The sequence below is a fragment of the Sinohyriopsis cumingii genome, chromosome 10 (assembly GCF_028554795.1).
Source record: "Sinohyriopsis cumingii isolate HCF-2022 chromosome 10, ASM2855479v2, whole genome shotgun sequence".
Taxonomy (NCBI): Eukaryota; Metazoa; Mollusca; class Bivalvia; order Unionida; family Unionidae; genus Sinohyriopsis; species Sinohyriopsis cumingii.
The window spans coordinates 1,443,433-1,458,461 of record NC_142970.1 but is presented as its reverse complement, the minus strand read 5'-3'; the positions used below and the strand labels follow the sequence as shown (position 1 = coordinate 1,458,461).

Sequence of the window (15,029 nt, the reverse complement as noted above, 5' to 3'; positions counted from 1 at the left end):
AAGGCAAAGACACTCCGAGGGCAAGGGCAAAGGCAAAGTTTCATCTGAGGTTAAGCAATTGCCAAGTAGTCTGTTTTCTCTTACCAAATCACCCTCATTTTAGATAAAATGTCAACATATCTAAAATGGGTTGGAAAAGGTTGGAGAAAACTGGGACTAACTGCCATGTGAATTGTTACTTCTGGGGCCATTGACTGGATATACTGTAGTATCATCTATTTTCGTTGGGCTCAATTTTTGTGGTTTTGTTTTAAAAAAAGACATTTTCGTGGGTACTTAAATTCATGGTTTTGCCTGTACAAGTTTGTATATTAGTAGGTATTTAATTTCATGGTTTAACATCTACAAATACCCAAAATAAAGAATACAAAAGAATAAAACTTGCAGATGCAAATGGCAGTCACTTTAATGTGTAAAGCAATACTACCACCTGTATGAGCACAAATCAAAGACCTGGCAGGTTCAATACTTGCACCGTGTTTTCAACCAAATGAATAACATCAGTCAAAGATGACGCAGCCAACAACATTAAAACCATACTTCAATCTCTGTGAGCACAAATAAAACACCTGTCAAGATTAATCACTTTCGCCATGTTTTCGTTTGAGTGCTCAGCATCAAAGGAAGCCAATGCAGCCAACAACACTAGGCCAATCGGTTATTAAAGAATTGGTATGCTAAACAGGTCATGGATGCCATTAAGGAAAAAGATGTTACTGGTGATGATCAGTGCACATTATTAGTAAACCTTGCAACCTCATTAATCAAGCCAATTCACGTTGAATGGATAATTGCAGCTCATGCAACAATGAGTGAAAGATAGGACCTAATTATCATTGCACAGTATTAGTAAACCTTGCAACCTCATTAATCAAGCCAATTCACGCTGAATGAATATTTGCAGCTCACACAACAATGAGTGAAAGATAGGACCTAATTATCAATGGTTTTGAGAAAGCTGGACTTGTTTAATTCAGCAATTTGGGGATTATTTACCTGAGAAGCATTTGTGAGTACCATGAGACCTGATTTACACGATGTTGATACAGTAGCTTTGTCCAAAAATCTGTTAAGTTTGAGCTTTAATACTCTGCTGTAATTAGTGTATATAGAGAGCATTTCATTAATAATAGGGTTTCAAGAAATAGTTATAGTATTTTACAGGATTGTTGTTCTTTTGGACGCAAAATGGATAGATAAAATGAAATGTGCTTTCAGAAGGATTTAAATGTTTCAACAACAGTTGTACTCAAGTGAAGGATCGATTTGAATAAGTATTAAATGTAATTGTTATATGCTGTTATTTTGGTATCACTATTGTTTGAATACCTTTTGCTTTTTCTCTTTTTTCTCTCTGTCCTAACTTACCTCACATATTGATTTAAGGCAGTGAGTGTAAAATTACATCTATCGGATACCTTATCGAATGTGTGCATTGAAACAATATAAAATGATTTGTAATTCTTGTTTCAAAAGGTTAAAATAAAAAATAAAACAAAAACAGATAAAAGCTAATATTTAATTACCAGATTACAATATTGACCTTGATTTATCAAATACTAGTATCTGTGTTAATCTCTAGGAATGAAACTGTAAGAAAATGGGGTGAGGGTCATAATAGTGGGTCATCATCCTACGTGGCATATTTTTTGTTGAGGATTTAAAGTCATGGTTTGGGAAAAGCACGAAAATTGGTCCCCCAAGAAAATTGATGATGCTACAGTAAATTGACTTATGGGTTGTTTTCCTATCTGGTACACTGAACAAGCATTGAATGGCAATTGTGTTTTAATCTTATTTAGGTGTTTGATATTTTTTTTCTCTGATGTTGAGAACTTTTAGACTCAAGACTGAGTTTCAAGAGGATCCATCAATAAAAGGCATGATCACATGAGTTGAAAATTTTACAAAAGTTAAGCTTTGAAAAATATTTAATTTGCTGAATAAGCAATAAAGTACTTATCTGAATTTTGAATTTGCATTTGTTTTATTTTTCCTGTCTTTTGTTTATGTTAATGCATTGATGTAAATATATGCATGTCAAACATAGCTGCTGTATCAGTCCTTGACTAATGTGGACCAAGCCAATCTGGGCTCCTACTGGTCCTGGATTTGTGTGGACCTGGATAATATTTTGTCTATTGAATGGAATTTGTGTGGACCCAGATAATATTTTGTCTATTGGACTGAAATTTGTGTGGACCTAGGCAATCTGGGGTCCTAATGGTCCTGGATTTGTGTGGACCTGGATAATATGTTGTCTATAGGACTGGAATTTTTTGTAGACCTAGGCAATCTGGGATCCTACTGGTGCTGGATTTGTGTGGACCTAGACAATTAGATGTCCTACTGGTTCTGAATTTTCTGGGCAATTTGGGGTCCTACTGGTCCTGGATTTGTGCATACTTGGGCAATTTGGGGTCTATACTAGTCTTGGATCAGTGAATCAAAAATGAAATTTACAAGCCCCGACTACTACTATTAGTACTAATGATAATAATAGAAAGTTAGATTGCTTGAGAAATGGACATTTCTTGTGTATTTAAAAAATTGATACTTTACACACATTTATCAATGATTTACACTGGTCTAGGTTAAATGGTGCATGTTACTGTTTTCTAGGAAATGATTAAAAAAATAAAGACTTGGATAATTCAAGCTGCAGTTTTTTCTAGGGGAAAGTGATGCTTAAGTGACCACAAAATGCACTTTTCCACACAATAATATGTAACTGCTTTCTCACATTAGGACTAACAATGTTAAAGTGTCACAAGTGAAAGTTCCTATACATACCTATTGCTGCCATTTTCTATCAGTGGTACAGAGTGACTGTGGACTTGCAGCCACAATGAGGTTTTGTTGACTTCTTCAGAGATGTTGACTCGGTCAGTGTTTGGCACTCTGATGCCTTGGTACTTTTCCCCAAGCTGCAGTTTCTGATCAAGGACTCGATGAGGATCATCATCCAACAGAGATTCAGCCTGGAAATGGATATTAATTAAAAGTGTGTATACTTTACATAGAGCTTTGATAAATCAAATCACAATCACCTGAATATTCATGATCTAAGACTGCTGAAGGCTCAAAACAGCCAAACACTAAAATAAAACCAGTCTAATGGTGAGTAAGTGGAAACCCACAAAAATATACCCCCCTCTGCACCCCTACTGCCCATGAATATTATCTCCCTCAGAAACTAGACCTGATGCCAATAGTAAGTAAAAAAAAGCAACAATTCTATAAAATGTAAGGAAAAACAGTGACTGGTCAAAACATTTTTACTACAATATATACCAAATATTGGAGAAATCCTTCACCAACACAAGCTGAATAACTCAAATAACAAGAGGTCCAATCAGGCTTCACCTCAATCAACTGTCATTCACTGTCAGCCAAAATGAAAATGAATTATTAAAGCCTTTGGTTGAAAGACAAGAGCTTTTCAGGATATTTTCCAACTATTTGGCAGCAATTGGTTGTATTTGACATTTTCTTTAACTGTGTCTCTACTTACATGTAAGGAATGTTTGCTAGCCTTGATGGTGCATTGACATCTTCTGTATGAATGTGAATGGTGTTCAGTCACAACTTATCATCCTGTTTTGATATGGTCAGGCAGTTTTGGAGAGAAAGTCGTTCTATTACAGTTTTTAATTCACTTTGCTGTAAAGCCAAGTGAGCTTATGATATGGACCTGTAGCCATCATTGTGATGGTGCTGTTTTGGGTTTAATGCCATTTCTCAACACAAAGATAGGCTATATATGGTGTCAAGTAGAACTGGTGGAGGCAGACCCAGAAAAACCTTGGTATTAACCAATGACCCAAGGGAAGCTACTCGCTAGCTTTCACACATACAGCAGGGCCCCATAGCCAATGTGCATCATCCACAGTATGTTTCTACAATTTCAACAATTGCAAGTTACCATACTGGAGTCAGTAAAACTTGGAATATGGGCTTGTATGATCAGAATCTCTGATGAGTTTCTTAACGAATCAGATCCATGCACACTAATGAGGTGTTCTTGTAACTGATTGGTTAATCTTGCTACCACTCTGGAGGCCAATCTACAGATCTGGTTTTGATCAAACTCAGAATAGATGGTTGTATCACAGAAATCTTGGATGAGTTTGATAATGTGAAAATTCACTAATGAGGTGTTCTTGCATTAGATTGGCTGACCTTGTTTCCATTCTAGTGACAATATTTCTGATCTGCATTTGATCAAACTTGGAATATATGCTTTTATCATTAAGATCTCAGAAAAGCTTGACTATGAGATCCATGCATACTTATTAGGTGATCTTACATTTGATTGGCTTAGCTTGTTACATTAATAAATCTACAGACTATAATTCTCATCCAATTTTTTTAAAAACTTGGTAAATGGGTCTATATTATCAAGATCTTGGTTGACTTCAGTTATGAGCAAGAGACTATGCATATTAATGAACAAGAGGCATAATAATGAGCAAGAGGCTGTGCATATTAATGAATAAGAGGCATACAAATGAGCAAGAGGCTGTGCATATTAATGAGCAAGATGAATGTTAATGAGGAGGCTGTGCATATTAATGAGCAAGAGGCATGTTAATGAGGATGCTGTGCATATTAATGAACAAGAGGCATAATAATGAGCAAGAGGCTGAGCATATTAATTAAGCCATAATTTTTAGAACAAATTTTTATCACAGTATTGGTAAAATCAACATACTGATTGCCTAACTATCAACAAGTCTTGATTTCGAGGTCACATGCACTGCTTATTTGGCTACACTTGTTGTTCATTTGATGTACTCTTACACAAAAGTACATCACTGGGTCTTTCTGTCTCTGAATTAAGTCATTGTAAATATCAGTACATTATCCCACCATTCTGCAGCTAGTCAAGCCTTTGAACCTGCCGTCATGTTCTCCAAATGTACTCTTACAATGACTACATATACATGTGGGGGTCTTTCAGCCACTGAATTTTCTCACTGTAAACATTCATCATGACCATCATCATCAGTCCCATAGTCTGGAAGACCGTTGGGGCACTGCACAAGACCTAACAACCAGCTTCCTCCATTCCTCTCGATTTTCCATCTTTCTCAGTGAGTTGCTCAGTGTCAAGCCTGTCCACTCTCAAATGTTATCTTCCCACCTCTTTCTCTGTTTGCCTCTCTTTCTTCCTCCTTGTACAGTGCCTTGTAGGATTGTCTTGGCAAGTCCTGATGATTGTAAGACATGCCCATACCACTGCAGTTTCCGTTCTTTCACTATGAACAGGAGGTCATCGCGAGGACCAATGGCTTGTCTTATCCTTTGCCGTATTTCTTCATTGGTGATATGGTCTTTGTATGTGACACCGAGGATCTTTCGGAAACATCTCATCTCTGTAGCCTGTATCCTTTTCTCCAGATCCATTGTTATGGTCCATGATTTGCAGGCATAGAGAAATATGGAGATCACCAGTGAGTACATCAGTCTGACTTTTGAGCTGAGTGCAATGTTCTTGTCCTTCCAGATGGGCTTCAGTTTTGTCAGCGCTGCTGTTGTCTGTGCAATCCTGGAGAGTATTTCAGGCTTTGATCCCTCATCTGTTACAGATGTCCCCAAATACTTGAAGCTGTGGACTGTTTCTAGCTTTGTACCCTGGACCCTGATATCAGTGCTGATGCCCTTTTGGTCATCATTTTGGTCTTCTCTGCACTAATTTCCATGCCATAGGCTGCAGAGGTTTTGTCAAGGTTCTCTACTAAGCTAGCTAATTCTTGCTCATTTCCTGCTAGTCCATCAATGTCATCAGCAAAACGTTAAGTTGGTGATTGTTCTGCCTCCGATGCTGACTGTCCCTGTATGTTTATCAAGTGCATCTGCCATAATTTACTCCAGAAAGATGTTGAACAGTGTGGGCGAGAGCAGACAGCCTTGTCTGACTCTGGCTGTCATTCTGAACCAGTTCCCTATGCTGCCGTTGAAGTATACTGCACTGATGGCCTTGTCATTGAGGTGCTCTATTACTGTGATGAAGTTGGCATTGATGTTGTACAGTCTCATGGTCACCATCAATGCTGCATGCCCTACCCTGTCAAATGCCTTCTTGAAATCCACAAAGACGTGGTACAGATCTTGCTGGTGTTGGAGGTACTTCTCACACAATATCCTGAGGTTGAAGATCTGCTCTGTTGTGCTGCGCCCTGCTCTGAATCCCGTCTGCTCCTCGGCAATGATCTTTTCAGCCTGAGGTTTTATTCTGTTCAGCAGTATCCTTAACATGACTTTGCTTGGATGGCTTATAAGACTGATTGTACAGTGGTTTGACACTGTTGCAAGTTGCCTTTCTTGGGGAGGGTGTTGATCAGTGATTGGGTCCATGGCGATGGCCATACTCCTGTTTGCCAGATCTTGTTGCAGATCTTTGTGAGTGCGCTAATCACTGCTTCTCCCCCCAGCTTGGATTAGTTCTGCTGGGATGTTGTCCACTCCTGCTGACTCATACTTTTCAGTGATCTCACTGTGGCTTCTACTTCTGCGTGTATGATATGGTGGTTGTTGTTGTTAGTTCCTGGAGGGATGTTCAGTACCTCTGGATCTATTGTGGCTTGGTGGTTGTAAAGTTCTGCGCAGTACTTTGTCCATCTTTTCAGAATATCTTTTTCTTCTGTGAGCCAGTTTCTGGCCTTGTCCTGTAAGGAGGTAACCTGCCGTTGTTTTGTGCTTGTTAGAACATGGACCAGTTGGCATGCTTTCCTGCTGTTGTTCCTTTTCAAGTTTCCCTCAATGTCTCTGGACATTTCTTCTATCCAGTTCTCTTTTGCTTTTTTCAAGCTTTTCTTGACTTCCTGGTTGACTGCCTTGTACTGCACTGCCCCTTTTATACTGTTCTTTTCTTCTTCAGTTCCCTCCTCTTGTCACACAAGTTCAGAGCCTCAGCTGTGACCCAGGGTTTCTTGACTGGGCGATGCCTACCGAGGATATTCCTGGCTGTTTCGGTCATTGCTGTATTGAAGGTGGTGATCAACGTGTCCCTGTCGGTATTGTCAGCATCGAGGATAGTGAGTGGTTAAAATTTTCCACCAATCATTGCCTGTAAGGCTTTTGCTACCTCGGGATCCTTCAATTTCTCGAGATCAAATTTTATTCTTGTGTGGCTCTCTTTCTTGACCTTCTTTAGATGTAGCCTGAAGGTCAACATCACCAGATCATGGTCACTTCCTATGTCTGCTCAGGGAAAGCTTCTAGTTTTGGCAATGTTTATACTTGACGTCTCTTCACCACGATGTAGTCGTTATCTGACTGTGAGGGTCTCCGCCTGGACTGTGCCATGTCCATCTTCTGGATACTTTGTGCTGGCCGAAGGTGTTTGCCAGCATAAGGTCGTTGTAACTAGCGAACTCCTGGAGCCTCAGTCCTCTCTTATTTGTCTGTGCATTGCACCAGTGCCCACATGTTCCTTTCCAGTTCTTGCAAACGTCCTCGCCTATCTTGGCATTCCAATCACCTTCCACAACCAGAATGTTTCTTCTGTGTTTTATCCACAATTTTTTGTAGCTGGTCATACAAGTCTTCCACATCTGTGTCACCATAGTCTGATGTTGGGGCATATGCCTGTATTATGGTGATGTTGAATGTAGTTGCCCTGAGGCGGATGGTGGTGAGTCGGCTTGATACTGGCCAACGTCCCATGACAGTATTCACACTGTCCTTGTGCACATGGAGCCCAACCACCTGCTCATGTTTGTCTTCTCTGCCAATGAAGTACAGTTTGTGTCCTTCCAAGGTAGTTGTTTCTCCAATGTTCTTCCATCATATCTCACAGACTTCTAGGATGTTTCAGCGGTATCTGTTCATTTCATATGTAAGCTCCTCAAGCTTTCCTGTTGCTCTCAGTGTTCTCACATTCCAGGTGCCAATGGTGATGCTGTTCCTGACACGAATCTTGCTGCTCTGAGCACCAGTCATATACTTTCCACCTCCGCCCTGGTACACGACGGAAGGCGCGGCCCTTGTTGAACCGGGCGACGACTGAGCCAGTATGGAATGGCTAATGGTTGTAATTTTTCATGTGGTGTGTCTAGGGCAGCTGTCGCCAAGCGAAGCCCAACCCTCTCCAGGCCTGACCACAGCCGATTGCCTCCAACTTGGCGGCTTGCCTTGGTCACGAACACGTGGCTGTTTAGCTGTTTGGCAGCCTTTCTGCTTGGCTGTTGACTTCGTCTTGGAAGTTCTTCCACCCAGTGATGCCGTGTTAACATTGCACTATTTATCCATAGCACAGCTAAAATGATCATTTGATCAACACATGTTCCCACTCAGCAGATGGTTGAAGCAGGACTGGCAAGCCCTTGAATTTGCCGTCCGGTAAATGTGTACGTAAGGAGGACTCCTGTATAAGTGATTTTCTGCGTCCCAGGTAATAAAATTTCGACCAAATACACGTGATTAAGCGTTTCCTAGACCTCTGTATGATCACATAGTTATGTTCTCCATTCAGTTTATAGAGAAATAAACACAAATGTCTATGATCACAGTTATGTTCTCCATTCAGTTTATAGAGAAATAAACACAAATGTCTATGATCACAGTTATGTTCTCTATTCAGTTTATACAGAAATAAACACAAATGTCTATGATCACAGTTATGTTCTCCATTCAGTTTATAGAGAAATAAACACAAATGTCTATGATCACAGTTATGTTCTCCATTCAGTTTATAGAGAAATAAACACAAATGTCTATGATCACACTTATGTTCTCCATTCAGTTTATACAGAAATAAACACAAATGTCTATGATCACAGTTATGTTCTCCATTCAGTTTATAGAGAAATAAACACAAATGTCTATGATCACAGTTATGTTCTCCATTCAGTTTATACAGAAATAAACACAAATGTCTATGATCACAGTTATGTTCTCCATTCAGTTTATACAGAAATAAACACAAATGTCTATGATCACAGTTATGTTCTCCATTCAGTTTATAGAGAAATAAACACAAATGTCTATGATCACAGATATGTTCTCCATTCAGTTTATAGAGAAATAAACACAAATGGATATAATCACACAGTTATGTTCTCCATTCAATTATACAGAAATAAACACAAATGGGTATGATCACACAGTTATGTTCTCCATTCAATTATACAGAAATAAACACAAATGGGTATGATCACACAGTTATGTTCTGATCACCGGAAATCTTCCCCACATTTATCAACTGATGCGACTCAAATTACATACAAGTAAAAATACAATATTTTCAGTCTCTTAACACTTACAGACACAAAATGTTAAGACTGCCATACATCACACAGCAGTGATCAGCTCTTGTTCAATTACCATATCAATAACTGTTATAAATTATTATGACTGTTGCCATTTTTTAAAATTATTCTGCATGTGCATATTTTCTGAGCATGCTCCATTAAAACATACACGGGACCCAGAGAAGGCACTTTTAAAGTGGGGTACTCACCAACAGATGCATTTTAGAATTTTCTTGTCATTTTAATTTGAGCTCTGTGAAATCAAATTACCCTGGCATATTTTTCAAAAACTGCCTTCCCTGGGTACCATGACTTCTCCAATATTAAATTAAAAAAAGGTAAATAATAATAATTTAATTTATGGACCACTTTGACATCACTGTTAAAACTGTTAAGTACTTAGTGCACAATCATGCTTAGTATCGCTTACATCCTTGTATATTTTCATAAAAATAAGTGATGCAGGATTTGCTGCGTTCATTTTTTTTTATCAATCTAAATATATCGTTCTTTCAGATCATATTTTAGCCATTCCTGATTTATTTCATTTGTTTTATGCATGTGTTCAAGATTTACTGTTTTGAAGCGATAAAAGTTATCTACAAAAGTGATGTAATCTATTTTCAGTGTCTGAACACTTACAGACACAAAATAAATTAATACATACATTAGGCACATAACCAGCATGTATTCACATAACTGTCATATATTCGTGAAAAAAATGACTATAATATAGGTTTAAATTCTGAATATAGGCTGCCAGGATCATCTTCACTCCATTTTAGTTTTGCATTTTCATTCCACTGTTTGGCATTCTAGTTCTTTTGGTGACTCCATTTAATTTTAATTCATGAATTTGTCCCTTGTTTTCCAGCAGAAATCAGGCCAGATGATTGCTGAAACCCTGAAAGTGGCTGGGTACAACCCTTTATGTCCTTTAGCTACCAATATTAGTATGATTGCCATGTTCTTATTTAATGGTCACTTGCATCAAAAATAAACACAACCATTATTATTGCAATTAATTGCAAAGCATTATTTAAGAGAATTTTTATTCTATTTTTCAGATGTTATTGAAGTTTAGGGCAGTGGCACCAATGATTAAAAACTAGAGTTGAACTTCATTCATTGCAAGTTAAAATCTTCAATGCCACATGAGGTGATGCATTGATGTAAACAAGGTCATCATAAACATAAGTGATGTACCAAACACTTATTTTCATTGTTTTAGTACTGGTACCCTATTTTGATGAGTTAGGTATTTAGATTTTTAACTAAAAATTTGTAATTACTGGTGACTTTTAACAATTCTGATACAATAATGCATAAACAGACAATAGTAAATTAGACCAAAAACATGAAAAGTTACTGTTAATGATGTTACAACACTGTGCCTAATGCATGTCATCACATAATGAAACTATACAAAACTGAAACGGGAATAAAGTTTAAGAAAACAGATGGAAATTAAAATGACATTAATTTATAACATTCCCTCTAATAATTCATAATGACTGTCCCTTAATAATTGTATCTTTTTTAACAGTACGATTGATAATATATACCAAGCAATCAGAAGAAAAATAAAGAGCTTAGTTTTCATTCTAAGGTATCCCAAGACTTACAGTACATAACGTGCCCTAATACACTAGTACATTGTGTAAAGCCAATGTATCTCATCAAATCTTGATGATGTTTTCCTTGTCCACTAGCAGCACTCATGATTGCATTCGGATTCATCTCTTTTACATTTTTAACTTTACAAACTTATCTTACAGCCAGTAAGTTTATCTACTTTGGTATGGCTGGTTATATTTCTATTTAATACTATTTCTTCAGCTGTAAATAATGAATTAATCATTTTAATCCCTAAGGAGCACTGTTTTGCTAATTTTCAAAAATTTCTACTGACACATTTGCATCTTGTATTCTACTTTTTTGTTTTACTTCTTGTTCGTTTATTTTCCATTTTTAACTAAACCTGTGATTCTCAATATTCAATACCATGGGCTACCTTTTCATTTTGAGAGAGAAAGCATCTGTGTGTGTGTGATTTGGATTTTTAACATAGCTGTAACAATTTTTCAGTCATATTGCTATGATGTCTGCAGTGTGGCAGTTTATAGTGATGTCTGGCACTGGGGCATCATGCCGCTGATGAAGCATCACATCCCACCCAGTCACATTATCATGACACCAGGCCGACCAGCCCTAACACTAACCTCTTAATGCTGAGCACAAAGCGAGGCAGCTGTTAATACCTTTTGTACAAGTCCTTGGTATGACTTGTCTGGGGTTCAAACCTGTGACCTCCTGCCTCCGAGGCATTTGCTCTAACCAATAGGCCACCGGAGTGATGTGAGAGAGAAAGCATGTTAAAAGGAAAAACAAACTGACTACATAACAGAAAAATTGCGAGCTATTTCTCTGTGCTTTTATTTTATTAATATGTGCAGATCTTGATCATAATAAAACTCAGTGGATACCCTGATACTAAGTTGCTAAACAATCAGTGGATACTGACCCTGATACTAAGTTGCTAAAAAATCAAACCAGAAGTATCCACTAAAGCACTGACAGGCTCAGCCAATTTGACCACACTATGCATTAATCGGACTAAACATTATACCAAGCCAAGATATTGATGAAGTCAGTTCACTCAAAATTAGATCAGAAATTAGTCTCTCAAATGGCAGAAAGGTTCAGACAAATAGTTGCTTGATTAACATCTATATACTCAAACTATTTGTTGATATAAGCATTTATTCCAAGCTGGATCAAAAGCAGTTTACTCCAGAGTGATGACAATATCAACCATTAGATGCAAGATGACCTCATTCTGCCCCCAAAATGGTAGCAAGGTCAGCCATTTGGATGAGAACACATCATTTATACGCATGGAATTCACTCATTATCTAACTTGTGAAAACTTTTTTCACACGTTAAAAATTGTAATGCTACCAGATGGCAGATGATGTAGGGCAAACAATGCATGTCTGATTCAAGGTCATATCATAAATAAAGGTATCAATGGGTACCCACCCATTCTTAATTACCCAGGTACTAAAATTAGCTATAGGATACCCATTTAATTCATGTAAAAAAAAACACCACAAAAAAACAATGACGTTTCCAAGTTCAGATAAAAGATTATATCTGGTGACATCAAGAGTGTGCAAGACACAGAATAACGAGTATAATTCGAGGCTCATGTCCTGTGACATTCAGCTGCTGCAAATTTCCATTGTTGATCTATGTCTACTGTCTTATATTTTCAATGTGTGTGACCATTTGGCTACATGTGTTGAACAGCTCCTTTTTTTCTTTCTTCTATTCACAGTAATTTTACATAATATGTTTCCAAGAAAACAGACGGATTTCTTGAATCTAAAACCATGTGTTAAAGATTCATTATAGTTTGATACACTCTCAAGTAGTAAAGTCTATATGGAAAAAAAAATGGTGCCAAATAACAAATGAAATGGGCTTTATCGATGTGACTCGTGGATATTATATGACTAAAAATTAAAAAAGTATATGATAAAATTTATGATAAACATTGCATAAATCATTTTCTTGTTTGTTGAGGATACTGATTTTATGCAATAAAACAGGAAATGCTTCTTTCTGAGCTGAAATAGAATATATGAAAATGTCCAAGTGTGCATGTCAAACCCCCAGTCAAAGCACTGCCATAAAGCATGTGATCTTGACCTTAAAATCAGTAGGCTGAGGAGGAATGTCACATCATCCAATTACTGGACAAAATCCATTAAGAGTGTTTAAAAATATAAGGGTAAAAAAAACACTATAACTTTGGCACAATTGTTATATGCTTGCAACCTTAATCCCAAGTTAAAAGGACTAAGTTAGTAATTGAATTTTCTTATCTTCATATGATTCATCCCAAATATTCAGAAAATCCATCAAGGGTTTTATGAAATAGAAGCAAATGAAAAATATAATTAAAACCTTCATGCAAACTATGACTATAACCTTGACCAAAAGGAAAATGGGGCAAGTGTGCATGTCATTGAATGAAGTGTCTTTGCTTCATAAATATTAAAGGGCAAGGAAATAGATGCAAATAAAAAGCCATTAACGGGGTAGAGAAATACATGCAAATAGTAACCTTTAACCAAAACCTAAATAAACTGTTCCAACTGTCACCACTAAAAAAAAAGTGACTGCAATGTCTAGCTTATAACTAATCTGGGCTGGACAAAGCCACATGATAAACACAGCAAGTGATTTTATATGTGTTCACATCATCAAGATCTATTAACTGAAAGCCAGGCCTACTTCTCCTTCTTCTTGTTTTTTCTTAGCATCTTCTTTCTCCAATGTATGTGCATCAGGCATGATGTCATCCAGAAACTTAAGTTCCCTCTGTGTGAAGAACCAGTCCAGGATCTTCCTTACAAAACAAGTACCCACCACCTGCATGAAATGAAAGTGTAACCATTAATCAATTTAGTATTAGATAGCAATTCATACAACTTAATCATAATTAACAATAATAGTACTCTGTATTTTTAAAATCTCTTTCAATCAAAAATATTTCAGACACAAATGGACTTTAAACAAATTACATACATGTAAGTTTGTTACTTGTTATTTCTTTTCTTCCATGTTTTAAGAATTTCTAAAAGCATACTGCATATGGTTTGACATTATTCAGACACTAGTCAGCATATGAACTTGCATTCTAAACTGAAGACAAGATATTTTATTGTCAAAAATAATGACATTACTCAATGCACTTTTTACAGATAAATGTTATTTGATTGAAAATTGTGTGTAGAAGTGGTAGATATTTCTTATTTAAAAATGTGTGCTAACATGGTAAATATGTGATTGTGAGCTCTTAATTAAAAATGGGTTTAGAAGTGCTCAATATGTGATTGCGGGGTCTTAATTAAAAATGGGTTTGAAAGTGGTAAATATGTAATTGTGGGGTCTGAATTAAAAAATAGGTGCAGAAGTGGCAAATATATGATTGTGATATTTTAATTAAAAATGGGTGTAGAAGTGGTAAATACATGTTGGTGAGTTCTTAATTAAAAATGGTGTAGAAGTGGTAAATATATGTTGGTGAGGTCTTAATTAAAAATGGTGTAGAAGTGGTAAATATATGTTGGTGAGGTCTTAATTAAAAATGGTGTAGGAGTGGTTAACATATGTTGGTGAGTTCTTAATTAAAAATGGTGTAGAAGTGGTTGGTTGGTTGTTGTTGTGGGGTTTAACGCCATTTTTCAGCACACGATAAGCCATATATGGCGGTCAGTATTAATGGTGGAGGAAGAACCCGGGAAAACCCCGGAAAGAACCACCGACCCACGAGAAGCTAGTAGAAGTGGTAAATATATGATTGTGATATTTTAATTAAAAATGGTGTAGAAGTGGTAAATATATGTTGGTGAGTTCTTAATTAAAAATGGTGTAGAAGTGGTAAATATATGTTGGTGAGGTCTTAATTAAAAATGGTGTAGAAGTGGTAAATATATGTTGGTGAGGTCTTAAATAAAAATGGTGTAGGAGTGGTTAACATATGTTGGTGAGTTCTTAAATAAAAATGGTGTAGAAGTGGTAAATATATGTTGGTGAGGTCTTAATTAAAAATGGTGTAGGAGTGGTTAACATATGTTGGTGAGTTCTTAATTAAAAATGGTGTAGAAGTGGTAAATATATGATTGTGATATTTTAATTAAAAATGGTGTAGAAGTGGTAAATATATGTTGGTGAGGTCTTAATTAAAAATGGTGTAGAAGT

The 15,029-nt window shown here is 36.8% G+C and overlaps 1 protein-coding gene across 5 annotated transcripts in view; it reads right to left on the bottom strand.

The window, feature by feature from the left end:
• Positions 1-15,029, bottom strand: part of LOC149789481 (electroneutral sodium bicarbonate exchanger 1-like) — a 258,615-nt gene that overhangs the window by 25,451 nt on the left and 218,135 nt on the right. For all 5 annotated transcript variants that reach the window (XR_016423667.1, XM_089971498.1, XM_089971496.1 and 2 more), the window contains 2 exons: positions 13,560-13,697; positions 2,794-2,981 (listed from right to left, as the gene is read on the bottom strand). Coding sequence is in view for 4 of the 5 variants with exons in the window: in XM_089971498.1 (XP_089827624.1) it covers positions 2,794-2,981; positions 13,560-13,697 (326 nt within the window). In the remaining variant the exon portion in view is untranslated. The remainder of the gene's footprint in view (positions 1-2,793; positions 2,982-13,559; positions 13,698-15,029) is intronic.